General features: G+C 34.3%; 1 protein-coding gene across 4 annotated transcripts in view; it reads right to left on the reverse strand.

Moving 5' to 3' along the window:
• KIFAP3 (kinesin associated protein 3) overlaps positions 1-27,343 on the reverse strand; it is a 148,425-nt gene that overhangs the window by 105,799 nt on the left and 15,283 nt on the right. For 3 of the 4 annotated variants that reach the window (XM_046682625.1, XM_046682624.1, XM_046682627.1), the window contains 6 exons: positions 23,165-23,319; positions 20,963-21,018; positions 20,262-20,403; positions 12,120-12,219; positions 10,916-11,040; positions 8,418-8,516 (listed from right to left, as the gene is read on the reverse strand). In XM_046682625.1, coding sequence (XP_046538581.1) covers positions 8,418-8,516; positions 10,916-11,040; positions 12,120-12,219; positions 20,262-20,403; positions 20,963-21,018; positions 23,165-23,319 — 677 coding nt within the window. Of the gene's footprint in view, positions 1-8,417; positions 8,517-10,915; positions 11,041-12,119; positions 12,220-20,261; positions 20,404-20,962; positions 21,019-23,160; positions 23,320-27,343 lie in introns of those variants that run through there. The other variant, XM_046682628.1, reaches the window with a different exon arrangement.

A 27,343-nucleotide genomic window follows, 5' to 3' on the forward strand; every position in this document is an offset into this window, starting at 1 on the left:
AATATATCTAAATTAATATTCTTATGATACTCAGAAGGACACAATAATCAAAATAAGACAATTGTTCCTACCCTCTTGGAGCCTAAAGATAAGTAATAATCAAATGGTAATTAAAGGTTTACGTTAGCAAGTAATAAAACAGGCAAATGGGAAAATAATGTTATACACGTACAAAACAAGGTAAAACTTCAACAACTAAGGGCTGCTGTTTAAAAAGAGCTATAATCCAAAATGTATAGTATAGTTAGTGCTGAATTTGAGAATCCTAAAACCTATTTTTCACATTCCAACTAATTTTCTGATAGTCACTGTCGGAAATGGCCATATAAAATTGACTAATATAATCGCTACTGTAGACAAAGTTGAGGTCACTTTCTACTAGTTCTAAGTAAAATTTCTTTTAGATACCTGTAATAAAAATGCCTAGGTTCTCATTAGAAACTCATATAATTCTTCCCTTTCGACAATGAGAATTATGTAACAGATAATGTTTTCCATTTTGCCTTGACTGGCAGGAAGCTTCAGAGTTAAGACTTGAAAGGTTTCTGTCAGAATTATGGAGCCTATTATTGTCAACATCTTTTTTCTTAGGGCATTGATTTTACTCATTATTTTAGTATTTCACTCCATGTATTCTAATAAACCATCTCTCGACCTTTATGCAGAGAAGGAATATATGCATATACAAAAATATTAAATTTAATTTATTTAACAAATATTTGAGATGGAAAGGCAATTCACACTAATTAAGTACCTAATGTAGGCTAGGCACTGTACTAGCTAATATTTAAACAGTAACTTATGAGGAAAGTATTACAAAAAATTTTACAGATGGGAACTCCAAATTCAGAAAAGTTCAATCATTGGCCCTAGCCACACAGCAAGAAAGTGGTCAAGCTAAATTAAAATTCAAGCCCATCAGAATTTAAAGCTCACACTTTCAGACTACTGCATCATGCTGACTTTCCATGCAAGGCACTACTAAAAGATTTTAAAGTTCTGGGGAAAAGCATGTAGTAGACTTCTCCTTGCAACCAAGATAGATGTGGTGGGTTGAATAGTGTTGTCTCAAAATTTATGTCCACCCAGAACCTCAAAATTTGACCTTATTTGGAAATAGGGTCTTTGCAGTAAGTAATTAGTTAAGATGAGATCATAAGGATTAGGAGGGACCCTGAATCCAATGACTAGTGTCCTTATAAGAAGAGAAGAGGACACAATAGTGACAGATGTAATGAGAAGGCCATGTGAAGATAGGGGCAGAGACTGAAGTGATGCAGCTACAAGCCAAGGAACACCAAGAATTGTCAGGAGCCACCAAAAGCTAGGAAGAGACAAAGGAAAGATTCTTCTCTAGAGTCTTCAGGAGCATGGCCCTGCTGACACCATAATTTTGGCTTTCTAGCTCCTAGAACTGTGATAGAATAAATTTCTGTTGTTTTGAACTATCCAGTTTGTGGTACTTTGTTTTGACAGCTCTAGGAAATTAATACAATAGAGTAACAGGGACTAGATTTCAAACCCTCATTCCAAACAACAACAAAAAAACGGACTAAAATACATGAAATGAAGGTTTTCACAACACTGGACATCAGATAGTGAAGGATACTGATCGAGAGATAAGAAACAAACAAGACAGCCCTCTGATTGCCCAACAGCAAGAAGCCATAAGAATCCCTGAGTTGAAGAGATGGAATGCAGAGACCCGTAAGCCAAGGTGGCTGGAGTTCACAGAAAAGAGAGGAGAGAGGAGAGAGCTGTACAGAGAGAGAACACTGGAGTTCTATAGACAATTACCTTGTGTATTGAGTAGAGAACTGACTAGCCACATGTGTTACGAATCTGACTAATGATGGGGACAGAATAAAATGAGAGAATTAAAAGAAAAAGTACATGGTGCACACACAAGGCTGGAAATAATGCCTGTTTCTACCAGCCATTCTGGAAACTCCATAATTCACGGGGTCTTGGGTAGAGTTCTCAGAGGGTTTTACCTTAGTAGTTAGGAATACTTAGCTTTAGAATAAATACTACTCATGTCCAGACTAACAAATCATAAGATCAAGATCCAAAAGAATCAAACTGTTTCCAAGCAACTTAACTACGTCTCAGAACAAAGCTCAAGAGTATTTACAGGAATAAAAAATATCCAACACATAACAATGTAAACATCACACTGTCCAGCATCCAGTCAAAGATTATCAGCCATTCAAAAAAGCGAAAAAGAGGCCAGCCCAGTGGCACAGTGGTTAAGTTCGAGCACTCTGCTTCGACAGCCCAGGGTTTGCAAGTTGGGATCCTGGGCATTGACCTAGCACTACTCGTCAAGCCATACTATGGCGGCATCCCATACAAAAAAAAACAGAGGAAGATTGGCAAAGATGTTAGCTCAGGGCCAATGGACCTTCTCCACTCACCAGTTAGGCTGTGGAAGTGCCCCACATAGAAAAAAAATAGAGGAAGACTGGCAGAGATGTTAGCTCAGAGCTAATCTCCCTCAAGCAAAGAGGAAGATTGGCAACGGATGTTAGCTCAGGGAGAATCTCCCTCAGGAAAAAAAAATTATAAAAAAGGGAGAAGGCAGATCAGTAACACAAAGATCTCTGAGAAATCCCCAACTATTTGGAACCAAAATGACTCCCTTTTAAATAAAGTATGGGTCAAAGAAGAAAGAAAAATGGGAATTGGAAAGTATTTTGAACTGAATGAAAATGAAAGCAGGAAATATCAAAATCTGTGAGATGCTGCCAAAGCAATGCTTAAAGAGAAATTTATAGCCCTAAATATCTTCATCATAGAAGAAGAAAGGTCTCAGATGAATGACCTCAGCTTCCAGTTTAAGAAATTACAAAAAGAAGGGCAAATTAAACCCAAAGTAAGCTGAACAAAGGAAATAAAAAAGATCAGAAAAAAAAATCAATGAAATAGAAAACATAAATACATAGAAAATCAATGAAACCAAAAGTTGGTTGAGAAGTTCAAAAAATTGATAATCCTCCAACTACAACAATCAGGAGGAAAAAAAGACATAAGGTACCAATTTCTGGATTGACAGAAAATATTACTACAGATTTTATACATATTAAGAGAATAATAAGGGAATACTAACATAGAACAACTTGAAATGCACAAATCCCTGTAAAGATTCAAGCTACTAGAGCTCACTCAAGAAAAAATAGAGAACATGAATAGTACTACATCTGTTAAAGAAATTGAATTTGCAGCTTAAAATATTTCCGTAGAGAAAACTCCAGGGCTCAGATGGCTTCACATTAAATAAAACATTTAAAGAAGAAATAATACCAATTGTGCACATACTCTGCCAGAAAGTTGAATAAGAGGGAATATGTCCCAACTCAATCTATGAAGCCAGCATTACCATGATGCCACAACCAGATAAAGATTTTATAAGAAAACTGCACACAAATATCCCTTATCGGCAAAGAAGCAAAAACTATAAACAAAATTTTAGAAAATTTAATCCACAAACATATAAAAAGGGTAAGTGGATTTTAATCCAGGAGCTCAAGGTTGACAACATTTGAAATTGAACCAATGTAATTCACCATATAAACACACTAAAAATATAAATAAAAGGCTTCTGGATTTTAAAAGATGAAACTTATTTGCAGACACATACCATCTATGTAGAAAATATGGTAGAATCTACAAAAAAGTTACCAGAACTAATCAATAAGTGAGTTCACCAAGGCCGCAGGATACAGAACCAATATACAAGAACTAATTATATTTCTATATACTAGCAACAAATAATCAGAAATTCAGATTTTTTTTAAAAAGAGTGTTCACAATAGCAACAAAAAATATGAAATGCTTAGGGATAAATCTGACAAAAGATAAGAAAAACCTGAAAACAACAAAACCCCACTATGAGAAATTGAACTATACTTTAGACCAAAATGGATCTAACAGACATAGACAGAACATTCCATCCAATAACAGCAGAATACACATTCTTCTCAAGCGCACATGGAACATTCTCCATGAGAGACCAATACTTTAGGTCACAAAATAGTCCTAGCAAATTAAGAACAACTGAAATCACACCAAGTATCTTTTCCAATCACAACGGCTTGAAACTAGAAATCAATAACAGGAGGAAAGGTGGAAAACTCACAAATATGTGGAAATTAAACAACACACATTAGAACAATCAATGGGTCAAAGAGGAAATTAAAGGAAAATCAAAAAACATCTTGAAACAAAAATGAGAACACAACTTACCAAAACTTAAAGGATGCAGAAAAAGCAGTGCTAAGAGGAAAGTATTTTATAGTAATAAACACTGACATTAAGAAAAAAGAAAGATCACAAACAACCTAACTTTACCCCTCAAGGAACTAGAAAAAGAAGAAACACAGCCCAAAGTAGTAGAAGAAAGGAAATAACAAAGATCAGAGTGAAAATAAATGAAATAGAGACTAGAAAAACAATAGAAAAGAGCCACGAAACTGAGTTTTTTTTAAAGAGAAACCAAATTGACAAAATTTTAACTAGACTTACCAATAAAAAAAGAAGAAGACTGAAATAAAATTAGAAATGAAAGTAGAGACATTACATCACAGAAATACAAAGGCTGTTAAGAGACTAATAACAATTATATGCCAACCAATTGGACAACCTAGAAAAAAATGCGTAAACCTCTAGAAACATATAACCTACCAAGACTGAATCATGAAGGAGTAGAACACCTGAACAGACCAATAATGAGTAAGGAGATGGAATTAGTAATCAAAAACCTTCCAAAAAGAAAAACCCAGAGGGGCCAGCCCAGTGGCATAACCAGTTGGGTTCGCATGCACTGCTTTGGCAGTCCAGGGTTCGCTGGTTCAAATCCTGTGTGCAGACCTAGCACTGCTTATGAAGCTATACTGTGGCAGGCGTCCCACAATAAAGTACAGGAAGATGGGCACAGACGTTAGCTCAGGGCAAATCTTACTCTGCAAAAGAGGAGGATTGGCAGCGGATGTTAGCTCAGGGCTAATCTTCCTCAAAAAAAAAAAAGAAAGAAAGAAAAGCCCAGAACCAGATGGCTTCATGCGTAAATCCTACCAAATATTTAAAGAATTAATGCCAATCCTTTTCAAACTCTTCCAAAGAATTGAAGAGGAAGAAACACTCCCAAACTTATTTTATGAGGCCAGCATTACCTTGATATAAAGCCAGATAAGAACGCTACAAGAAAAGAAAACTAAAGACCAATATCCCTGATGACCATGATGCCAAAATTCTCAAAAAAATACTAGCAAATCAAAGGCACCATCACTTTAACAGGGTCATACACCATGATAAGTGGAATTTATCCCTGGGATGATGCAAGGATCGTTCAACATACACAAATCCATAAATACGATCCATCACATTAACAGAAAGATAAAATCACACGATCACCTCAATAGACACAGAAAAAGTATTTGATAAAATTCAACATCCTTTCATGATAAAACTCTCAAAAAACTAGGAATAGAAAGTAATTAAAATAATGATAGCCATATATGAAAGGTTCACTGCCAACATCACACTCAACAGTGAAAAACTGAAAGTTTTTATTCTAAGATCAAGAATAAGGCAAGGATGCCCACTCTTGCCACTTTTATTCAACATAATATCAGAAAAACTAGCCAGAGCATTTAGGCAAGAAAGAGAAATAAAAGTTATACAAATCTGAAAAGAAGATGTAAAACTGCCCATTTGCTGAAGACATGATCTCACATATAGAAAAATCCTTAAGACTCCACCGAACAACTTAGAATAAACAAATTCAGTAAAGTTTCAGGATACAAAATCTACGTACAAAAGTCAGTTGTGCTTCTATATACTAACAACTAACTATTTGAAAAAGAAAACAATCTCATTTACAACAGCATCAAAAACAATAACATACTTAGGAATAAATTTAACCAGGGAAGCAAAAGATCTATACACTGAAAACTACAAGACATTGATGAACAAAATGGAAGAAGACACAAATAAATGGAAAGATACACTGTGTTCATGGATCAGAAGAGTAAATATTGTTAAAACGTTCATACTACCCAAAGACATGTAAAGATTCAATGCCCTTGCTATCAAAATTCCAAAGGCATTTTTCACAGAAATAGAAAAAAACAATCCTAAAAGTCATATGGAACCACAAAAGACCCCCAAAGAGCTAAAGCAATCTTGAGAAAGTATAAAGCTGGAGGCTTCATACTTCCTCATTTTAAAATATATTACAAAGCTATAGTAATCAAAACAGTATGCTAGTGGCATAGAAACAGACATATAGACGAATGGAACAGAATCAAGAGCTCAAAATAAACCAATGCATATAAGATCAACTACTATTTGACAAGGGAGCCAAGAATATTCAACAGTGGAAAGGATAGTTTCTTCAATAAATGGTGCTGAGAAAACGAATACAAAAGAATAAAATTGGACCCCTATGTTACACCACTCACAAAAATCAGCTAAAAATTGATTAAGGACTTAAATTTATGAAGTGAAACCATAAAACTCTTAGAAGAAAATACGGGGAAAAAGTTCCTTGACATCAGTCTTGGCAATGATTCTTTTGGATATCACACCCAAAAGCACAAGCAACAAAAGTAAACATCAACAAACAGGACTACATCAAATTAAAATGTTCTGCACAGCAAAACAAACAATCGACAAAATGAAAAGGCAACCTACAGAGTGGGAGAAAATACTCAGAAATCACATACGTGATAAGGAGTTAACATCTAAGACATATAAGGAACTCATTCAACTCAATAGCAAAAAGACAAATAGTCTGATTAAAAAATGGGCAAATGATCTGAACAGACATTTTTCCAGAGGACATACAAATGGCCAATAAATAAATGAAAAGGTGATTAGTATCATTAATCATCAGGGCAAGGCAAATCAAAACTACAATGAGATATCATTTCACAACTGTCAGAGGGCTATTATCAAAAAGACAACAGATAAATGTAAGCAAGGATGTGGAAAAAAGAGAACCTGGTGCACTGTTGGTGGGAATGTAAATTGGTGTAGCCACTACGGAAAACAGTACGGATATTCCCCCCAAAATTAAAAATATAACTACTATATGATCCAGCAATCCCACTTCTGGGTATATACCCAAAGGAAATGAAATTATGATATCAAAGAGATATCTGCATTCTCATGTTCACTGCAGCATTATTCACAATAGTCAAGACTGGAAGCAACCTGTGTCCATTGATGGATGAATGAATAAGGAAGATGTGGTATAGATATATAATGGAATATTATTGATCCACAAATATGAAGGATATTTTCTGCCATTTGCGACAACACAGATGGACCTCGAGGAAATTATGCTAAGTGAAATATGTCAGACAGAGAAAGACAAATACTGTATGTTCTAACTTCTTCATGGAATTTAAAAACATTGAACTCACAGAACCAGAGCACACTGATGGTGACCAGAGGCTGGGTTGTGGGGGAAATGGGGAAACACTGGTCAAAGGGTACAAACTTCAGTTATAAGATGAATAAATTCTGGGGATCTAATCTATAGCATGGTGACTATAGTTAACAATACGGTATTGTACACCTGAATGTGGCTATGAGAGTAGACCTTAAATGTTCTCACAATAAAAACAACAACAACAAAATGGTAATTATGTGAGGTAAAGAATGTGCTAACTAACCTTATTGTGGTAATTTTGCAATGTATGTGTAATTACAATGGATAATTACACATATATTGCAAAATTACCATATATATCACATATATATGATAAGTGATAATATAGATCAAATTATAACATTGTACATGTTAAATTTACACAGTGTTATATGTCAATCACATCTAACAAAGCTGGAAAAATAGTCAACAACAAAGCTGGGAAAATAGTCAACTACAAAGCAGGAATTGAATGCATACTTAGAAGCTCCACCTCATTCTCACCTTCATAAGATTTTCCATCTTATCAATGATTGAGAAACCATATTATCGAACTTTTAAATCTCTCAATAAACCCCAGAAAGAAGACACTATTTTTTTAATTAAATAATAGAAATATTTTGAAATTTTTTCCATCAATTTTCTAGGAAAGCAATAAAATAATTCACTATATAAGTTATTAGGGTTTTAGGAAAGATTCTTATTATTGAAAAGGTCACACATTGGATTAAAAAATCATATCTGAGTAAATAAATTACAAGCATATATACATGTAAGAGCTGAATGGGGCCTGTTGGTGGAAAAATAGTGGAATGAAATTTAAAACATTATTACCCATGTTAAAGATACAAGAATGTGTAGCACATTAAAATTTACAGAACGTTCAATTATTCTCTTATTAGCTTTACCAATCTGACAAACAATGGAACAAAAATGTAGAGTAAGCACTTCATTTCTTTTCTGATTGCTTAGGAATTCCTACCTCGTAAGAGCTGTTCCTGTTTTACCACAAGCCCCTGGTATTTTTTAAAGGTTTTTTCATAATCTTTCCTCAACGTTTGGTTTTCAGGGTCTTCATCAAGTAAGCAAGTTAAGGATCATCCATACTCATTGAAACAAAGAAAACCTACTGAAAAACATTACGAATAACAGTACTAAATTTCATGTGCAATGCTATCCACTTATTTTTTCTAACCAACAGTTTAAAATACTCTCTTCTGCATAATTGTGTTATAACAGGACTTTTTAACCAAGGGTCCAAGGATGTGCTTGGAGTCCTTGGGTGAACACATGTTTGGGCTTCACTAAATACCTGAATCCTCAGAAACTGTATGGAAATATTTTATGTATGTGAATGAGTCTCTAACTTTTAACCGTAGAGAATGATTTAGTTAATAGGAATACTGAATTCCACTTCAGACAGATGCCCAGAATATTCAATAGATCTAAAACTTTTTAGCATCGTCTTCAGACTGGATGCCAAAAGAGAAATATCTCAAAGTTAGAGGTAAACAAAATTTTATAATTATAACTTACAGCCCCAAATAATTCCCTGGACACCTGCAGAAATAACATGATACTTGGGGCCGGCCGGGTGGCACAGCGGTTAAGTGCACATGTTCTGCTTCGGCGGCCTGGGGTTCGCTGGTTGGGATCCTTGGTGTGGACATGGCACCGCTTGGCAAGCCATGCTGTGGTAGGCATCCCACATATAAAGTAGAGGAAGATGGGCACAGATGTTAGCTCAGGGCCAGTCTTCCTCAGCAAAAAGAGGAGGATTGGCAGCAGTTAGCTCAGGGCTAATCTTCCTCAAAAAAAAATTACAAAAAGAAATAACACGTTACTTCAGTCTGACTTCAGGATCCCCAAGCACTCAAAACTAATCTCCTTGTTGAATGCTACTTGCATCAAAATGCACGGAAACTTAAGACTTACTAAAATAGTAATAATTCAGGAGAAAGGAACAGAATTCTGATAGGTCATTTTTATATTTTTTCAATTATTGTAATCTATTGATTCTAAGACATGTTTTTCCCACACCTAAGCATCTCCAGAGTTTGGATGTGTCTTATAAACCATGATCTGTCATAATTTAATTGGAAGCATTTTTTTCCTTTCAGAGTGGTTCATAAATAATGATGTATCTTATAATCAATTGTGTCTGACATTTATAGGAATACGGTATGTCCTAAAATATCAGTTCTTGTCACCAAACAATAACAAAGTATAAATTAACTATTGCTAAAAGTTCTATTAGTGGTTCTCTCTGTACCCACCCAGTTTAAATGAATTTTGGGTACATTCATGAGACTTGGGACTCCAGGAAAAATCTGAAGTCTCCAGGATTAACTGAGTTGCCTATGTAGTTTAAGTCAATACCAATCTAGACGTCAGAAGCTTACAGCATACACAGAAAATTTCTAAATCTGGAAAGATTCTAATTAAGAAAAGTCTAAGCTTGTGTGTGTGTGCAGGTGCATTTCTATAGTGTCTTGGGGATCAATGAATGGGAAGTAAAAAACATGATATTCAGCACAACAGGAATAATATCTTTCCTTTTTAAAGAGATCAATAAATATTGGGTCCAAAGAAACATTACTAGCATGGCTTGTTGATCTGCAAACTACGTCATATAAGAACAGATATGAATAAGCCAGGGCCTTAAATCTAGAAGAATTCAGTTGTAGAGGCAATATGGTAAATACCTTCAAATATAAGAAAAGTGATGTTGAAGAGAATATCCTTATTCTATATTACTTCAGTATGCAAGATTAGAACCAAGGGATAGAAATTAATGGGAAGTGGATTTTCATACACTAAGCAAAAGAACATTATAATAAATAGAATCCCAAGCCACAGAATGAACTAAATCAATAATCAGTGACACTGTTAAAGAAGAGACTAAATAACCCATTTGTAAGGGAATCTGTAGAAAAGATTCCTGTATTGAAAGATAGGTTAAAACAGATAATTTTCAAGGTTCCTTTCACAGGTTCTATCATTCTGCAGGCCTCTCAAATTTGTATGCATTAAGAATAGCATTTTTGGGCTTATTTAGAAAAGTAGAATTTAAAACTATGTTCATCACCAAAATCACACCTATTCCAATCAGTCACCTCATTACATAGACAGAACTACATAAGCAACAATGGTGAGCCAGACTTCAGCTAATCAAAAGATCTTAGGGGATATAATGGTGTACCCACTTAGAGACTTACCAGTTCAGTTATCCAGGACACTACTATCTGTCCACCACCATCTTATCAATTAATTAAAGTCAGAAAGAGATAAAAAGTATACATCAATCTATATTCATTCTGATAGTTTCAATCTTCATCTTAACCTTCAACACTTTCTTGCATTTTTCCAAGAAATGTGAATGGCAAAAAGAAATAAAAAAAGAACAAAACCATCTCAATCCATCAAAGGTTATAACAACAGGCAACAACAGTAGGATGAAATGCCACTCTAAAAGGATATCAGCTTTCTTCTTCTTAGAAAGTTCTTCTTGCCAAAGCTCATGTCTTTTTAATTCATGATCAATAATATTCATACATAGAGCTCCAATTTTATAGTGAGTGATAAGTCCATGAAACTGAGAAAAGCTTTAAAGAAGAAATTTTAGTATGTATTCAAAGGAATACTTCTCTGGGTTCAGGAAATTTGTTATGGGTAAACACTGGCACAAACATTGTAGAAAATAAATTTGATATACATATTTCAATAAATGAATACACCAAAAGTATACTAGGAAGACTTGAAATTATAAGCTTACTTTAGCTATATTTTAACATACTACTGTTACCTGAAGAGCAATTATTTTTAAGTTAGAAATTAAATAAAACACACTTTTTGTAATTAGCCACCATGTTATCTATTCAAATACTCTCAAAATAAGTTTTCAGACTACTGTCTAACAAAACTAAGAATATAACAATTCTATTATTGAATAAAACTCATACCAGAGAATAAACTAGTAAAGTATTAGTAATCAGGTTTTGCATATGTTTCCTAAACAAATCATTCATCCACATATTTGTTCAGTAAATATTTATTTGCCAATGCTAGCACATTTTTAGAATAGAGGCAAGTAATTCTCTAGGAATTCGCTAGAAACTTTTCACAATGTTTCAAGAAACATCTGTCCAAAGAATATATATGTATACATAATATATATGCTACATAACAGATATGTGTTTGTACACACATACATGTGTGTATGCATGTGTGTGTATAAATGAACAACATTTACTGGCACTTACTCTGGGTCAGGTTTTATTCTAAAAACTATGCGAAGAGGGTGCTACTACTTTATCCACAGTTTACAAATAAAGAAACTGAGGCACAGAGAAGTTAAGTAATGTAACCAAGATCACACAGCTAATAAACAGCAGGACTTGGATTCAAAGCCAGACAGATTACTTACAGTGCACACACTTTTAAGCTCTAAACCATTATACTACCCTACTGTGTGTGTGCACATGTACATACATGAGTGAGTGTAGACTGAATGAAAGAACAACAGAGAGGACAGAGAATGGGAAATAGAAGAAGAGTTGAGAGGCAGAGCATGGGCAGACACACAGGAAGATCAAGCGAACTAGTGATCTATAATCTAAGCCAATGACAGACAGAGAGAAACAGATGTAGACTAGCACTTGTTTTTCCTAATTTTTACACTTACCTGGAAAAGCAAAAAAAGATGTAAATTATGTTTGTAGCTAACTCAACACTTTGCTTCCAGTCTTCTCTCAGGACTCTTGCTAGTGCACCAAGGGCAGTTTCTAAAGAAAAAGGAGACATACAAAAATGATCATTTGTCTTGCGTCTGGTACAAAGGGTGATTGGTTTTAAACGCCTAATTAGTAAATAACAAAGCTAAGATAGAACTGGGACAAAAAAGTAGGATGCTTCTTTCCAACACAGAAAGCTCTTTCCAAAACTGAAACACAAGTTTAACTTAAAACTCTTAACACGCAGCTTTAAGTTGATAACTATGAAGAGAAAAATAAAATATGATTCAGAAAAAGTAACACAATAAGTATGTTATAGTGACAAAATAATAAAAAGACCATTTATTTCTTTATTTGCATTTCCACTTGTAATCTTGTTACTGTAGTACCAATTTTTTTCTTTTTTAACATCTGATTTAACGTTAGTGAGTAAGTAAAAAACCTAGAATAAGTCTAAAAAAAAAGCAAGCAGTTTAGCAGGCTAGTACTAGCTCCATTAAGCAAACTAATAACCAAATAAAATTTATACACAGAAAAATAATTCTAATATTTTAATCATTGTAAATTGATGCTAAAGACATAAAAAATCTTTCACAAAATTAGCTTCAGAATAGAATAATAAGCATTCTTGCTAGAGTTTTATCTTGAGAAAGGTAAAATCAATCAATCGATTAACAAGAATTACCATATATTAAGTAAACATAAAGTAATGAGACCAATTTCAAATTGTGTTGTTACATGGCTTACCTACTCTTAAAATAATAAAAAATTAAACGAAATATCTGTGTGTTATATAGAGACCATAATTCAACTCTCGTTAACAGGCACCCAGGACCTATTGTACTTTGCGTACTGCACTTACCAGTATTTATTATGGTAATGAAAATGTTCAGTTTATTTGAGCTTTCTGGCCAGATTATGAAACAAGAATACACTATATTATTAATCCACCTTAGTAAGGCATTTGTTAAACAAACTAAAAAACATCTTATAATAACATTTCACGATGTTATTCATATTCACAATGCAGAGTGCTGGTAAAACATATACTTGACTCCAAAATTATTCTGGAGGCAAGTAAATAGGTAGGCAACGTACACTAACATGCAAAGGCTCCAAGAAGTCCTACTTAATAGAGAATCTGGTTTGGCCTTGTTTAATCCAGTATTACCAAAGGCACTTACCACTATAACACAGAGGGAACAGTATTTCTTAGACTATACTTTTGAAAATGATGTACCGTAATGTCATGAACTTAGGCATAGGTTATTGACCTATTTTCCAAATTTTATTTCATCTTACTCCTTTCATTTATCTCAGTTTTCTGAAGGCAGAACAGGTTATCACTCCCTAAAATCCCACTCCAGAGAATGGTCACTAGCTGACTTATCTGGGTGCTTGCTGGAAAGCTTCATTCCCAGGGTCTGTCTTTACAGTCTCGCATCACTTAACAATGGGATACATTCTGAGAAATGCGTCACAGGCAATTTCGTCACTGTGTGAACATCATAGAGTGTACTTACACAAATCAAGATGGTATAGCCTACTACACACACAGGTTATACTGGCAGCCTATTGCTCCTAGGCTACAAACCTGTATTGCATGTTACTGTACGGAATACTGTAGGCAATTATTACACAATGGTATTTGTGTATCTAAACATAGAAAAGGTACAGTAAAAATACGACATAAAAGATAAAAAATGCTACACTTGTATAGGGCACTTACCATGCACTGACAGACAAGTGGTGTAGTTCTGCGCCTGGGAACTGAACCCGGGCTGCCAAAGCAGAGCACGCTGAATGTTAATCACTAGGCCATCAGGGCTGGCTCTGTAAATTTTTACTTTATATGTTTTTTATTTTTTTAAACTTTTCAACTCTTTTGTAATAGACCTTGGCTTAAGACACACATTGTAGAGTTGTACAAAAATATTTTCTTTCTTTATATCCTTACTCTATAAGCTTTTTACTACTTAAAAAAATTTTTTTTCTTTTTAAACTTTTTTGTTAAAAATGACGATATAAACACACACATTAGCCTAGGCCTACACAGGGTCAGGATCATCAATATCACTGCCTTCCATCATCTCCAAGGTCCTCAGGGGCAATAACACGCATGGAGCCGTCATCTCCTATGATAACAATGCCTTCTTATGGAATATCTCCTGAAGGATCTGCCTGAGGCTCATCTTGAGGAGGTGCCACGTTTTTCAGAAATAGGTCCATGGTGATTTGCTTGGTTTCTTTTTTTTCATCACAGATTTGCTTATAAGTTGATAATATACCATGACCATTCTTCTCTATTAATGAAAAGTGTCGGGGGTGCAAATTTTCAAACTTTTTAAGGAGCTTGCAGAGGTCTGCAAAAGCTCTCTTAAACCCTTCACTGTGAATTTTCTTGGGGGTTCTTCTCTTCCTTCTCCAGCAGTTTCCTTTCCTCTTGCCTCTTCTTCAGATACGTGTTCCTGTTCCAGTTCCAACAACCCACTAGTCAATTGCTCAGGAACCACCTCTAGGAGCTCCTCAAAGTGCTCTGCATCCACATCCAAGTTAAAGTTGTTTGCTATCTCAACCATAGCCTCACCAGTTTCTGAAACTTCTTCATCCTTGGCAAATCCTTTGAAGTTATAGACAAACCTCCTGAGTGTCTTCTTCCAGATGCCATTCATACACTCCTTGGTGAGATCACCCCAAGCCCAAGCAAAGTTCTCGATGCAGTCACAGATGTTGCAGTCCTTCCAGAACTGCATCAGTGTCTTCCTTAGTTGCAGCAATAGCCTGGGCAATGGTCCTCCTCAGGTAGTAGGCCTTAAAAGCTGCCACAACTCCTTGATCCATTGGTTGCATCAAAGAGGTGGTGTTTGGAGGAAGAAACACTGCTTTGATATTGGGATGAAGATCACCAATAAAAGGAGGATGTCCAGGAGCATTATCAACAATAAGCAAAATCTTCAAAGGTACGTTATTCTCCAAACAATACTTTTCCATTTTGCTGGCACAGCAATTCAGGAGGGGATCTTGAAAGAAAAGCTGGGTCATACTCACTACTCACTTTCACATTACGTAATGAACAACAATTCTTAAAGAGTTTAAACCACCCACAAATAGTAGTAAATTCAACATCATAGTTGGGTCCAGCCTTTTCTTTCAACATTGCAAACTGATCTTTTGCTTTGGCTGTGATCATCATGGTGCTAACAGGGACACACTTCTGTGTCTGGTCTTCAGTTTAGGTCATTAGACATTTCTCCATGTCTGATATAGGTCCTTCTCAAATTTTTGTTAGTCTTGCTGCCTTCACTGAAACAGATCCTTAAACAGCTTCTACTACTTTGTTCATGCTCTTCAAGATCATAGCTATGGTGGAATGGGACATACCTGACTGGTGAGCAATAACCATCACTGATTTTCCACCTTTGTAGTCCTCAATCACTTACAATTTCATTTCCAGGTCAATCACTTGGTGTGGTCTCTTACTGGCAACATTAGCAGTGGATTTTGTAGACTTAGGGGCCATGACAAACAAAACAATGCAAGATGAAATCAAGCACGAGAGAAAATGATGCAATCAAGATGTGGTAAACATGAGATGTATGAGGCTGCTGTCATAATAACACGGCATACCATTTCACGGTAAATGTTTTTTTCTAAGTAGAAAGAGTACACTATAAAATAACCATAAAAAGAATAGTATAGCATACTGTATACATAAACCAGTAACATAGTCATTTATCATTATCAAGTATTATATATTGTATATAATTGTATGTGCTATACTTTTACAAGACTGGCAGCGCAGATTTGTTTACACCAGCATCACCCAAACAAGTGAGTAACACGTTTTGCTATGACATTATGATGTCACTAGGCAAGAGGAATTTTTCAACTTCATTATAATCTCATGGGACCACCATTGTATACGTGGACTGTTATTGACTGAAATGTCATTATGCAGTGCATGACTGTACTTTACCTGAGTCAGAGCTTACTCTGTAAAGACAGCCTTACACTCAGGGCATTTGTTGAAAACTACTGGTAGTAACATTGCAGTTCTGTGTGGCAGCCTTGTCAGCTGGAGTTAACAAGAGGCGGATAAAAACACTTTAAAAGGAAAAACTGGGAAATTATATAATCACAGGGTCTTCAAAAAGCTCCAACATGAGAAGCTAGATGCCCATGTACATGTGCAAGAATGTGCACATGCCAGGGAAAGATCAGAGAAGGACCTAATCTCTCTCCTCTAGCCAACCTTGGGGCAATGAACAAGCAGGAAGTGCAGGGTAAGCCTTGTAAACTACCTGCTTGAGCACTGAGGACATACCCCAACACACACACAAACAGCACCTCAGCAAAGGCTGGGGCACTTAGTGCCAGGCATTTAGGAAAATCTCTATTCAGACATTAGCTATCACTAAACTAACTGAGCAGAGGCTTCAGGAGCTGCACAAAGAACACACTTTATAGAATTAATCCAGGAAACTCATTAAACAAACAAACAGCAAAACTAACAAGCCCTAGAGGGAGTGGGAATCTGATTTCCCAAGTTGCCACAATATTATTTCAACAACAACAACAAAAAAAAATACAAGATATGCAAAGAAACAGGACAGTACATCCCATAATCAGGAAATAAGAGCAGTCAATAGAAACTGACCATGAGGAAGCTCAGACATTGAACTTATGAGACAAAGATTTTAAATCAGCTATTGTAAATATGTCTCACCAAATAACGATACCAATAAAGAGATACAAACTATAAAAAATAAACCAAATAGAAATTCTGGAGTTGCAAAGTACAATATCTGAAATGAAAAATTTATTAGAAATCTTAACAGCAGATGTGAACTAGAAAAAGAATCAACAAATGAAAAAGGCAGGTCAATGAAGATCATCCAGTCTAAGGAACAAAAAGAAAAAAGAATGAAAAATAAACAGAGCCTCAAAGACTTATGGAACACCAATTCATACTAACATAAACATAATGGGAGTCCCAAGAGGAGAGAAGAAAAGGAACTAAATGATTATTTAACAAAATAATAGCCAAAAACTTCTCAAGTTTGATGAAAAACCTTAATCTGCACATTCAAGAAGCCCCACAAACTTCAAGCAAGATAAGCTCAAAGATATCAACACCTAACAACATCATAGTCAAACTGGCAAAAGCCAAAGGCAAAGAAAATGTTGAAAGCAGCAAGAGAAAAGCAGCTCAATATGTACACAGGATCCTCAATAAGATTAACAGCTGATTTAACAACAGAAACCATAGATACATGAAGACAGCATGATGACATTCAAAGTGCTTAAAGAAGACGACTGTCAACCAAGATTCTATATCAAGCAAAACCATCCTTCAAACACCAAAAAAAATTAAGTCATTCCTAGGTAAACAAAATGTAGAGAATTTGCTGATGGCAGAACTTCTCTATGAAAAATACTTAAAAGGAGCCCTTCAGGCTGAAATGGAAGGATACTGGAGAGTAACTTAAATTCACACAAAGAAACAAAGAACACCAGCAAAGGTAACTATATAGATAAATTTAAAAGACAGTATAAATAATTCTAATTGTACTCTTTTCTTCTATCTGATTAAAAAATATATATATCAGTAAGTATAATACTGTGCTAATGGGCTGATAATGTATAAAGATGTAATTTGTATGACTAGAATAGTACAAAGGAGTGGGGAGGAAATAGAAGGATATTGGAGCAAAGTTTTTGCCGTTAAAAGTTTTTGCTTACTGTTAAAATTAAGTTGGTATTAATTTGAACTAGATTATTTTAATTTAAGATGGTAACTGGAATCCCAGGACAACCATTAGGAAAATAATTCAGGAAAACACAGTAAAAGAACAAGAGGATTAAAATGGTATACTAGAAAATATATTTAACATAAAAGATGTTCAATAAATATAAATGTATTAAATATATGTAAATAAAAACTAAACATAAATATATTTAACATAAAAGAAAGTAATAATAGAAAAACTGAGGAACAAAAAAAAAGACAGAAAACAAATACAAAATGTCAGGTGACAATGCTACTTTATGAGTAATTACATCAATGGTAAAAAGACTAAACACTCCATTCAAGAGGCAGAAATTGGCAGAATGGATTAAAAAAAACGTGATGCAACTACATGCTTTCTATAGCAGAATATTAGATTCAATGACAAAAATTTGGTGAAAGTAAAAGGATGGAAACATATATCATGCAAAAAAAGAGAAGTAATAGATTGAGAGAAACTTTCTAAGTACATAAAAAAAGAATATAAATATGCTATATATATGTATATATTTATGTATATAAAAGAGAAAGGATATATATTCACATATAAATATACATACACTCATATATATGTGTGTGTATATATATATATATAGAAATACTTAAGATATGAATATAAACTGCATAGGGTAGGAATTCCAAAAGTCTAATGACATGAGAATAGATCAAATTCATAAGGAATCAGGCAAATGCAACTTAAAACAAAAAGGTGCTGTTTACTATCAATAATACAATAGCAAAAATTTTAAAGTTTGACAACTTTCACATTCTGTTGCTATGGGGATAGAGTGGTACAACCATTTTGGAGGGCAATTTAGCAATGTCTCTTAAGACATTATAACATGTATTTCTATATGACCTTTGTGTACACATCCTAAAGAAACCCTTGCTTGTGTATATAAGAAGATAGGTACAAAGATGTTCACTGAAACAATATTCTGTACTGAAAAATCTAGAAACAAGTTAATGATGATCAATTGAGGAAACGCTAGAAGAATACATATAATTTCATAAAATACAATAATAAAAAGTAGTTTAAAATTGATTACATTATATGCATATATATGCACGTAATCTCAAAACATTACGGCATGAAGAAAAAAATTACCAAGTAAGAAGTACAACATAAAAATTCATGTAAGGCAATATTCTATATTTTAATACAGGAAAAAAACCTACACACATATATATGTAAATGTATGAAAAAGATCTGAAAGAATGCACTCCAAACTCCTAACAGAAAATAAAGAGTAATGGTCAAAGGGGGTTTTATCTGTAATATTCTAATTCTTTTAAAACAGTATATTAATATATGAGTTGTATATATATATTTTTTTTGCTGAGGAATATTCGCCCTGGGCTAACATCTGTGCCAATCCTCCTCTATTTTTTTGTATGTGGGAAACTTCCACAGTGTGACTGTTGAAGAAAGTATGTCTGTGCTCAGGATCTGAAACTGTGAACTCAGGCCACCAAAGAGGAGTGTGTGGAATTTTAACCACTCTGCCAGCGGCCGGGCCCATGAGTTGTATAATTTTAAAAATACTTAAGATGTACAAATTTCCTAACTGAAATATTGGTAATGTCCTAAGACTCTCTGGACAGATCTCTGGATATATGCACCAAGCTACAAAGTATTGGTGTGCACTGTGCAGCCTCCATAAAATGAGCTGAACAAGAGAGAAAAAGGTATTTTTTCTTATGTGATGGAAATCAGGTAATAATGACATCTCCATATTTTATTTCTGGCATAAGTATACTTAGAAAACTATGCATTTAAAATAATTCTTTAGTGGCATTACTGAGAAAAAAGAGATTTTAAGAGGACTTTACCTCCTTTTTCTATATTACTTAGCACTTTTAATGAAACAAAAGCAAATACCTGGCATCAAACCAATCTAAATGAAATTATAAAGATTAATGTCTTTCGCTGTGCTCCTAAAAGAAAACGAACATTGGAACTCTAACTAATAAAAGCATATAGGCACATGTGCAAATGTCAAAAGTTTGACATTGTACACTAGTTCAAAGAATAAAAAAAGTCTTCCAGATTAGAAGAAAAGATACAATACCGTTAATTTTCCTTGTTTAAATTAAATGATTTGTGAATTCTCCAAAGAATATTTAAATGTTATGCTCTCATGTTAAGAAATCTGAATAAGAAAGAAGCTAATAAAGAGCTGGGAAATAAGTGCATTCCTAAATTTGGTATAAATAATTTTAGCTTATTCCTCTATCATAATAAATTAAAAAATCATATTTCACAATAATTTTTGTACTTTAAATATTTAGAGATATAAGTCACCATTCAATAGTAGTTCTTCCAAGTTATCAGGATTTCGAGCAAGCTGTAGAATCAAAGCAGAACCCCGAACCTTGTCAGGAATGTCTTCATATAATAACTCAATGTATTCATCCATGTCATTAATGTTAGCGACTTCATCAATCTAAAACAGAAGAAAAAGAAGGAAGTCCTCTAAAAGAACAACAATGCTCAAGAGAGCCACTGTCAAAGGAATCATATTTTGTGATCAATATATTACCCTTTATAATAATTACACAAGTTTTCAAAAGACTCATGGAAGCCTTCTTTTTGTAGAGAGGGAAATTAGACCTTTGAGTGCTAGGACTCCAACACAAATGTAGTTATAAACCATATGATAAAATGAGACATACACAAACTCTAAAAATGGTCTATCAATAGAAAGTATCTTAAATGTAATGCAAAATAATTTGTACCTACTATAATAAACTATTTCAAAACATATCGCAATAAGAATATTTATAATATTTGACAACTTATTTTATCAAAATAAATTGTCTGAAAAACACTCCCAACAATTTTTGCCTTTACCAACTAAATACTAATTTTCTACCTTTTCCAAGTACTTTTAAGTTCAATCGTTTTTAAAATTCCACATCCATTTAATGTAATTGTATGAATTAGTGATAGTAAAAGGCAACATTTTACAATCAGTTCTCTATTAGGTAAGAATATAGTCTTACCTCCATTCCTTCAAAAGGAGGTGGATCTTTAGGCTTACTTGATTTTTCTTTTTTTTCTGTAAAAAGAAATTATTTTTTAATGAAAACTAGGTTTTCAGGGTTTCTGGGTAATTTTTATTTTCAGCAGCTGAGTTTAACTTTAGCTAAGCTGGGAATCTTAAAACAGAATAGTCTATGAAATAAACTTTTTTCCAATGTATAAAAATTGCTCATGTATAATCCATCTGTTCTAATGAGGATATCAAGGACAGTATAAATGAGTAAACTCTATAAATAATCCCAAAATTATATCAGGCAGCCATTTTAACTTTCTCCTTGGTTAACTTTTTGGGTATGTAAACAGCCAGACTTGCCAACAAGGAGCAAAATAGTCTATTTTAAGTATTCTTTCTTTCCCTTCCTAATTCACATTTAAGGTGGGAACAAGAAAATTGACAAAGCAAAGAAAAGAAAAATGAATGAGTTGAGTACATAATATAAAAACGAAAATGAAAATTAACAAAGGAAAAGGAAAAGAAATGACCTGGGTTAAAGTTAAAAGCTAAAATAAACAACAGCTTCTAATTAATGTTTTTAACAAGTAAAGTTAGGATTATAAATTAAAAGGCAAATATTTAATGTCTGTGATAATTTAATCCTCACCTCTTCTCAAACAAATTAAACAGGTGTCTAAAGGTGCTGAATACGACTTTGAGCCATTCACATTACTGAATTATTTAATTCATAGTAGAATTCCATTTTCTAACAAAAATATTATCAAAAATACTTCACTGATTTGGGTCGAAAAACCTAAGCAATGCATGTACATCAAAATAAGCTTGAGTAGTATCAAAATTTTGATTCTATAATTAGCAAACATGTTTTCCATGTAAAAGGAATTAGCTCTGATTGTTTTCAGAGGATGGTAGCCATTTTAGATAAGGTTATGCTTTCTCAACAGCTAGATTTTGCCTCAAACAGATAATTTACTATGACAGCGGTTTTAATGAAGCAAAGAAAAAAATCATTTAAGGTAAAAAATCACATAATCAAATAAGTATTACTGTTTTGTTTCCATCACTTTTAGGGCAAGATTTCTGGCTTTGAAATAGTGAATATCAAGTAAAAAAGTTAAGAAAAATGGAATAGTTTTTAAAAAATAAGTATATATTTAATATAATATAGCATTTCATATATGTTATCAAAAGTTAATATTTATTTAGGGGCTGGCCTGGTGGCGTAGTGGTTAGGTTCACATGTTCTGCTTCCATGGCCCTGGGTTCGCCAGTTTGGATCCTGGGCATGGACCTAGCACCGTTTGGCATGGACCTAGCACCAATCATCAAGCCATGCTGTGGTGGCATCCCATATAAAATAGAGGAAGATTGGCATAGATATTAGCTCAGCGACAATCTTCCTCACAAAAAAACCCAAAAAACTTCAGCATTTACAAGCGATTTCAAAGACACCATATTTAAAACTCACCCGTGGTGAAAGAAAGATACATAAAATAATAAATACTATGAAATAGAATAACTAACCATTCATAATAATCTGAGATAATCTCCCATTTAAATGTCTGTATTTTTATTTTGTTTCATTTTTGGTTTAGAGTATTTGAAAATGCCTTCTATAAATAATTAATTGCTTAGCTCTAATATTTCAATGGCTTGGTTCTTTTATGAGGAAACTAAAGACAGAAGAATGGCAACAATAGAGATGTTGAGGAATGAAAATATAATATTTTTCTAAAAAAGATTCATAAAACATATCTTTAGAATAGTCTAAAGCATATGACATATTTTAACATTTAAATACTTAAGTAATAAATTCAAATTATATTAAATGTCAATAGGAAATTTAGAAAATATAAATCTAGTTGGGGTAGCAAAAACAGGTTTTCTGCCCCAAATTCTCTCCTTTTATTACTCTAGAATGACTATGACAGACATTTGCTTTTTTATTCTTTATTTCAGCATATTTGTACACACACACATACACACACACAAACACACAGTATGAAACAGAAACAGATCATTTTGTGTGGAAGCATCTAATATAAAAGCCTGAATGTTGGAAACTATTATATTTATTCATTTTTTCATTCATTTAGCTATTCACAGCACTGGCAAAAAAAAATCCCAACATTCAAATACTGAAAGCACAAACTATAGTCAAACAACTCTGGTTTTGCATTAAAAAGTCAGGAATTCTTCTACTTACCTTTTCCTGACAATGAATCACGGCGGTTCTGTAGATAGTACAACAGCTGTTCTACCTCACTTAGTTTCGAGGGATGAATGAGCTTACATTCTTCAACCACCTTCCGTGCCAGGGAAGTTATATCTGTGTTGGCATTGAGACTCTTAAGACGAATGCTGCAAGCACATCAGAATTTTCCAACTCAGGTATTATTAAAGTAAGTGATAATTTAATGTCTTTCAAATAATTTATAAAGCATTTAAATGCACCTGACATAGACTCTTTTAGCAAAATATAACGAAGTATTAGACATAATTAGGCTTAGAAAAATGCAAAGCAATGATTTTCTTTCAACTAGACAAATGAGATAACAAAGGAAAGATAAAATCTACATCTGACTCTTCTAAGCAGGACAGCATATTCAAAGATTTAGTTTTAAAACAGTATTTCTGATGTAATATATATAAAGTCTTTAGTCATTATTGGATGTGAGAATCCATACCGCCAAAAATGAATCATTTTCTTGACCATATTCACAAGCATTTAATTTTTTTACTTAGTGCCAAGATACAATATCGATATTTTCAGATTCTGTTATTCTGGTGGAAATTAAATAGAAGGAAGAAGAAAAAAGGCAAGACACATTTTAAGACCTATATGAGGAATTCTGGGGAACAACTGAATATATTTTATACTTGTTAGTACATTAAAAAATAATAGACCAGCTTCTCCCTCCTTTTAAATGTAGTCCAGGAGATTCATTGGAAGCTCAACAAGAGAACGTTGTTCTGAATCTAGAAACAATTGCCAATTTACACGGAATCATGGCACCAGGGAGAGCTATGAAGACATAAAATTAGGTTCAGGGTGAAGACTCAAACTGGTGGCAAAAGACTCTTTCAAGCAGATGCTCTCACGCAAGTCTTAGCTTCAAAAAGAGAAACATAAGGGGCTACCCAGTGGCATAGTGATTGAGTTTGTGAGCTCCACTTTGGTGGCCTGGGGTTCACAGGTTCAGATCCCGGGCGTGGACCTAGCACCACTCATCAAGCCATGCTGTGGCAGCATCCCACATAAAACAGAGGAAGACTACCACAGATGTTAGCTCAGAAACAATCTTCCTCAAGCAAAAAGAGGAAGATTGGCAACAGACGTTAGCTCAGGGCAAAGCTTCCTCACACACACACAAAAGAGAGAAACAGAAGAAAGCAGCCACTGTGCAGGATTATTTCTTGGTGAAGATGGCCAATTTTTGGAGCAACATCAACGTATTAGAGGCAGCAGGGACAGAGAGCTCAGAAAAATGCCCTGTATTCAGCATTTGTGAAATCATTATTCAGATGTAGATGATCTCTCCTGAAATAAGTCCAATAGAATGACTTAGATATTATTCCCAGCTATATAGCCATCCCCAAATCTGCTCCTCTTAGAATTCTACAAGCTACCTAATACCCTTTAATAAATTCCTTTTATGCTTAAATTTGCTATAGTGGCTTCTAATATTTGTAACAAGAATCACAGCAACACTCTGTCCCTTTATTTTTTCTTTAATCAATTTGGCTGTTTATGCTCCTACCTTTTAAGTCTTTTAAACTGTTGATTATATTTTTGTGTAATTTTAGCCGCATATGCGAGGGCAGAGATAGAAAGGAGAGTACACTCAGAGAAAAACTCTCAAAAGACCTCTCCATGTTTAAATTTAACAAGAAACTGGGAAATCTTGACAGTTTCTATAAATCTGACTGAAAAGAGGCACAACAGAAACTCTATAAATATATATTTTAAAAATTTCTTACTAGTCTTCTTTAGAGCAGTTTTAGGTTTACAGAGAAACTGCAGAAAGTAGAGTTCCCATACGTATATTTCCATTACAGCTGCCCAACTCCCCCACGCCCTGCCCTATATAGTTTTTTCTACTATCAGCATCTTGCATTAGCGTGGTACCTTTGCTACAACTGATGAACCAATACTGACACATTATTATTAACTAAAGTCCACAGTTTACATTAGGGTTCACTCTTTGTATTGTACAGTTCTATGGGCTGTGACAAATGCATCATGCCATGTATCCACCATTAAGATATCATACAGAATAGTTTTACTCCCTTAAAAATGCACTGGGATCCAGCTATTCTCCTTCCCACGCCCTGAACCCCTGACAACCTCTAATCTTTTTTACTTTAGTTTTGCCTTTTCTAGAAGGTCACCCAGTTGGAATCACACAGTATGTAGTTTTACCAGTCTGGCTTCTTTTACTTAGTAATATGCATTTAGGTTCCTTCATGTCTTTTCAGAGCTTCATAGTCGATTTCTTTTTAGCACTAAATAATACCTGACTCTATGGATATACCACAGTTTGTTGACTCGTTTGCTTATTGAAGGGTGTCTTGGTTGCTTCCAATTGTTGCCAACTATAAATAAAGCTGCTATAAACATTCATGTGCAGGTTTTTGTGCGGACATGTTTTCAATTCATTTGGGTTAACACGTAGGAGCACAACTGCTGGATTGTATGGTAAGCCTATGTTTAGCTTTGTAAGAAACTGCCAAACTGTCCGCCAGAGTGGCTATACCATTTTATATTCCCACCATCCATGAAAACGTTCCAGTTGCTCTACATCCTCACCAGCATTTGTTGCTGTCAGTGTTTGATTTTACCCATTCTAATAGGTGTGCAGTGGTATCTTGATTTAACAATGCAGATTTTCTATCTTTTTTAGATCTGTTTTTCAACCAACATATATATTAGCAATCTGATTCATCTTTCTCCCCATCCAAGATAACATATTTTCTTCTTTTAGTGTCTAAGTCTCTCTCCTAAATCCTTCCCTAATTATAAAAGACAAAGCAAAAACAGGTAGTACCAGAATTTTTAGGAAATGTCAGCTATATGTTTACTGATTATTCCTATAATAAAAAAACAGAATCTTCATTAGGCAGTCCATGCCTATTAAGAACACCAACAAGTCACAAGCAAAACACCTATATTATTTTGGGACTATAACCCTCAGTTTCTTATAAAGAAATCATCAGAAAACCGGGACTCTGTTGAAGATAGGCTTATACATTCCTTTGTCCAATAAGGGAGAATGAAATATAAGATAGCACTGACTACCCTAATTCAATGACAGTTTCACTTCATACCTATCTCAATCTATATGCATGTCCCCTCAAAATCCTCACCTCCAGCTGCCATCATTGATAAAGCATCTTGAACTATCAACAAACCATATCCTCCTATTGGTGCCACAATGATTCCTCTTCAAATCTTGTGCAGCCAGAGTTTAGTATCACAAGGTTGAGTTACTCAAGTTTTTCCCTTACTGATGTTTAATTCCACTTACCGTAGCCACAGTTGGTAGTAACTCTTTCCAGGTGGCTGGCTCTCTAGTGAATGTATCCCTTGTCTAGAAAGCCTGCAGATTTTCAAACCTTAACAACATTCTCTTATTCTAGTTGAATAAAGCTACTGATTGCATTCTTAAGAACTAAAAACTAAATTTCTCTCATGAAATGTGGATGTATTAGGTTCTAAAGGCAGACTCTGATATGTTAGCGTTTCTTTGGAAATCAAATTAATAAGATCTCAAGAGATTTTCACGTGTTCTCAAGTGTACAAGACTCAGGCAGCAATCAGAAATACACAAATGGAAGTGAAAAAGTGTGATAAAACAAAAAGTGTGAGCATGTGAATTAGAATCTACAGTGTGGGTATGTGTGTATGCAAGTGTATTTCTCTTCTAGTGGATTATCCAAGGACTCAGTTATTTTCAATGAATTATCTGTGTAACTTAGTCTCCTTCCAACCCAAATAAGAAGATAGATTAGAGATCTTAGTAAGACACTAAGCAGCTTCTCTTTTCAGGGTGCTATACACCAAAGTTTATCAGTTGCAGCACTATTAAAATTTTGGGTCAAATAACTGGTCGTTTTTAGGTGGCTATCTTGGGCACTGTAGGATGTTTAGCAGCACACTGGCCTTTATCCACTAGATGCCAATAGCTCCCCTCCAGTTATGACAACCAAATATGTCTCCAGGCATTGCCAAATGTACCCTGGCAGAAAAATCACAACCAGTTAACCACTGCTATATATTTAAAATAAAGTGCTTTTCAGTGTGCTAAATACTATCACATACACTGCCAGCAGCCTGAATATACTTAATACTACCCAAACACACTAAAATTCTCTTTAACTAGTT

This window comes from Equus quagga, chromosome 13, assembly GCF_021613505.1.
Source record: "Equus quagga isolate Etosha38 chromosome 13, UCLA_HA_Equagga_1.0, whole genome shotgun sequence".
Taxonomy (NCBI): Eukaryota; Metazoa; Chordata; class Mammalia; order Perissodactyla; family Equidae; genus Equus; species Equus quagga.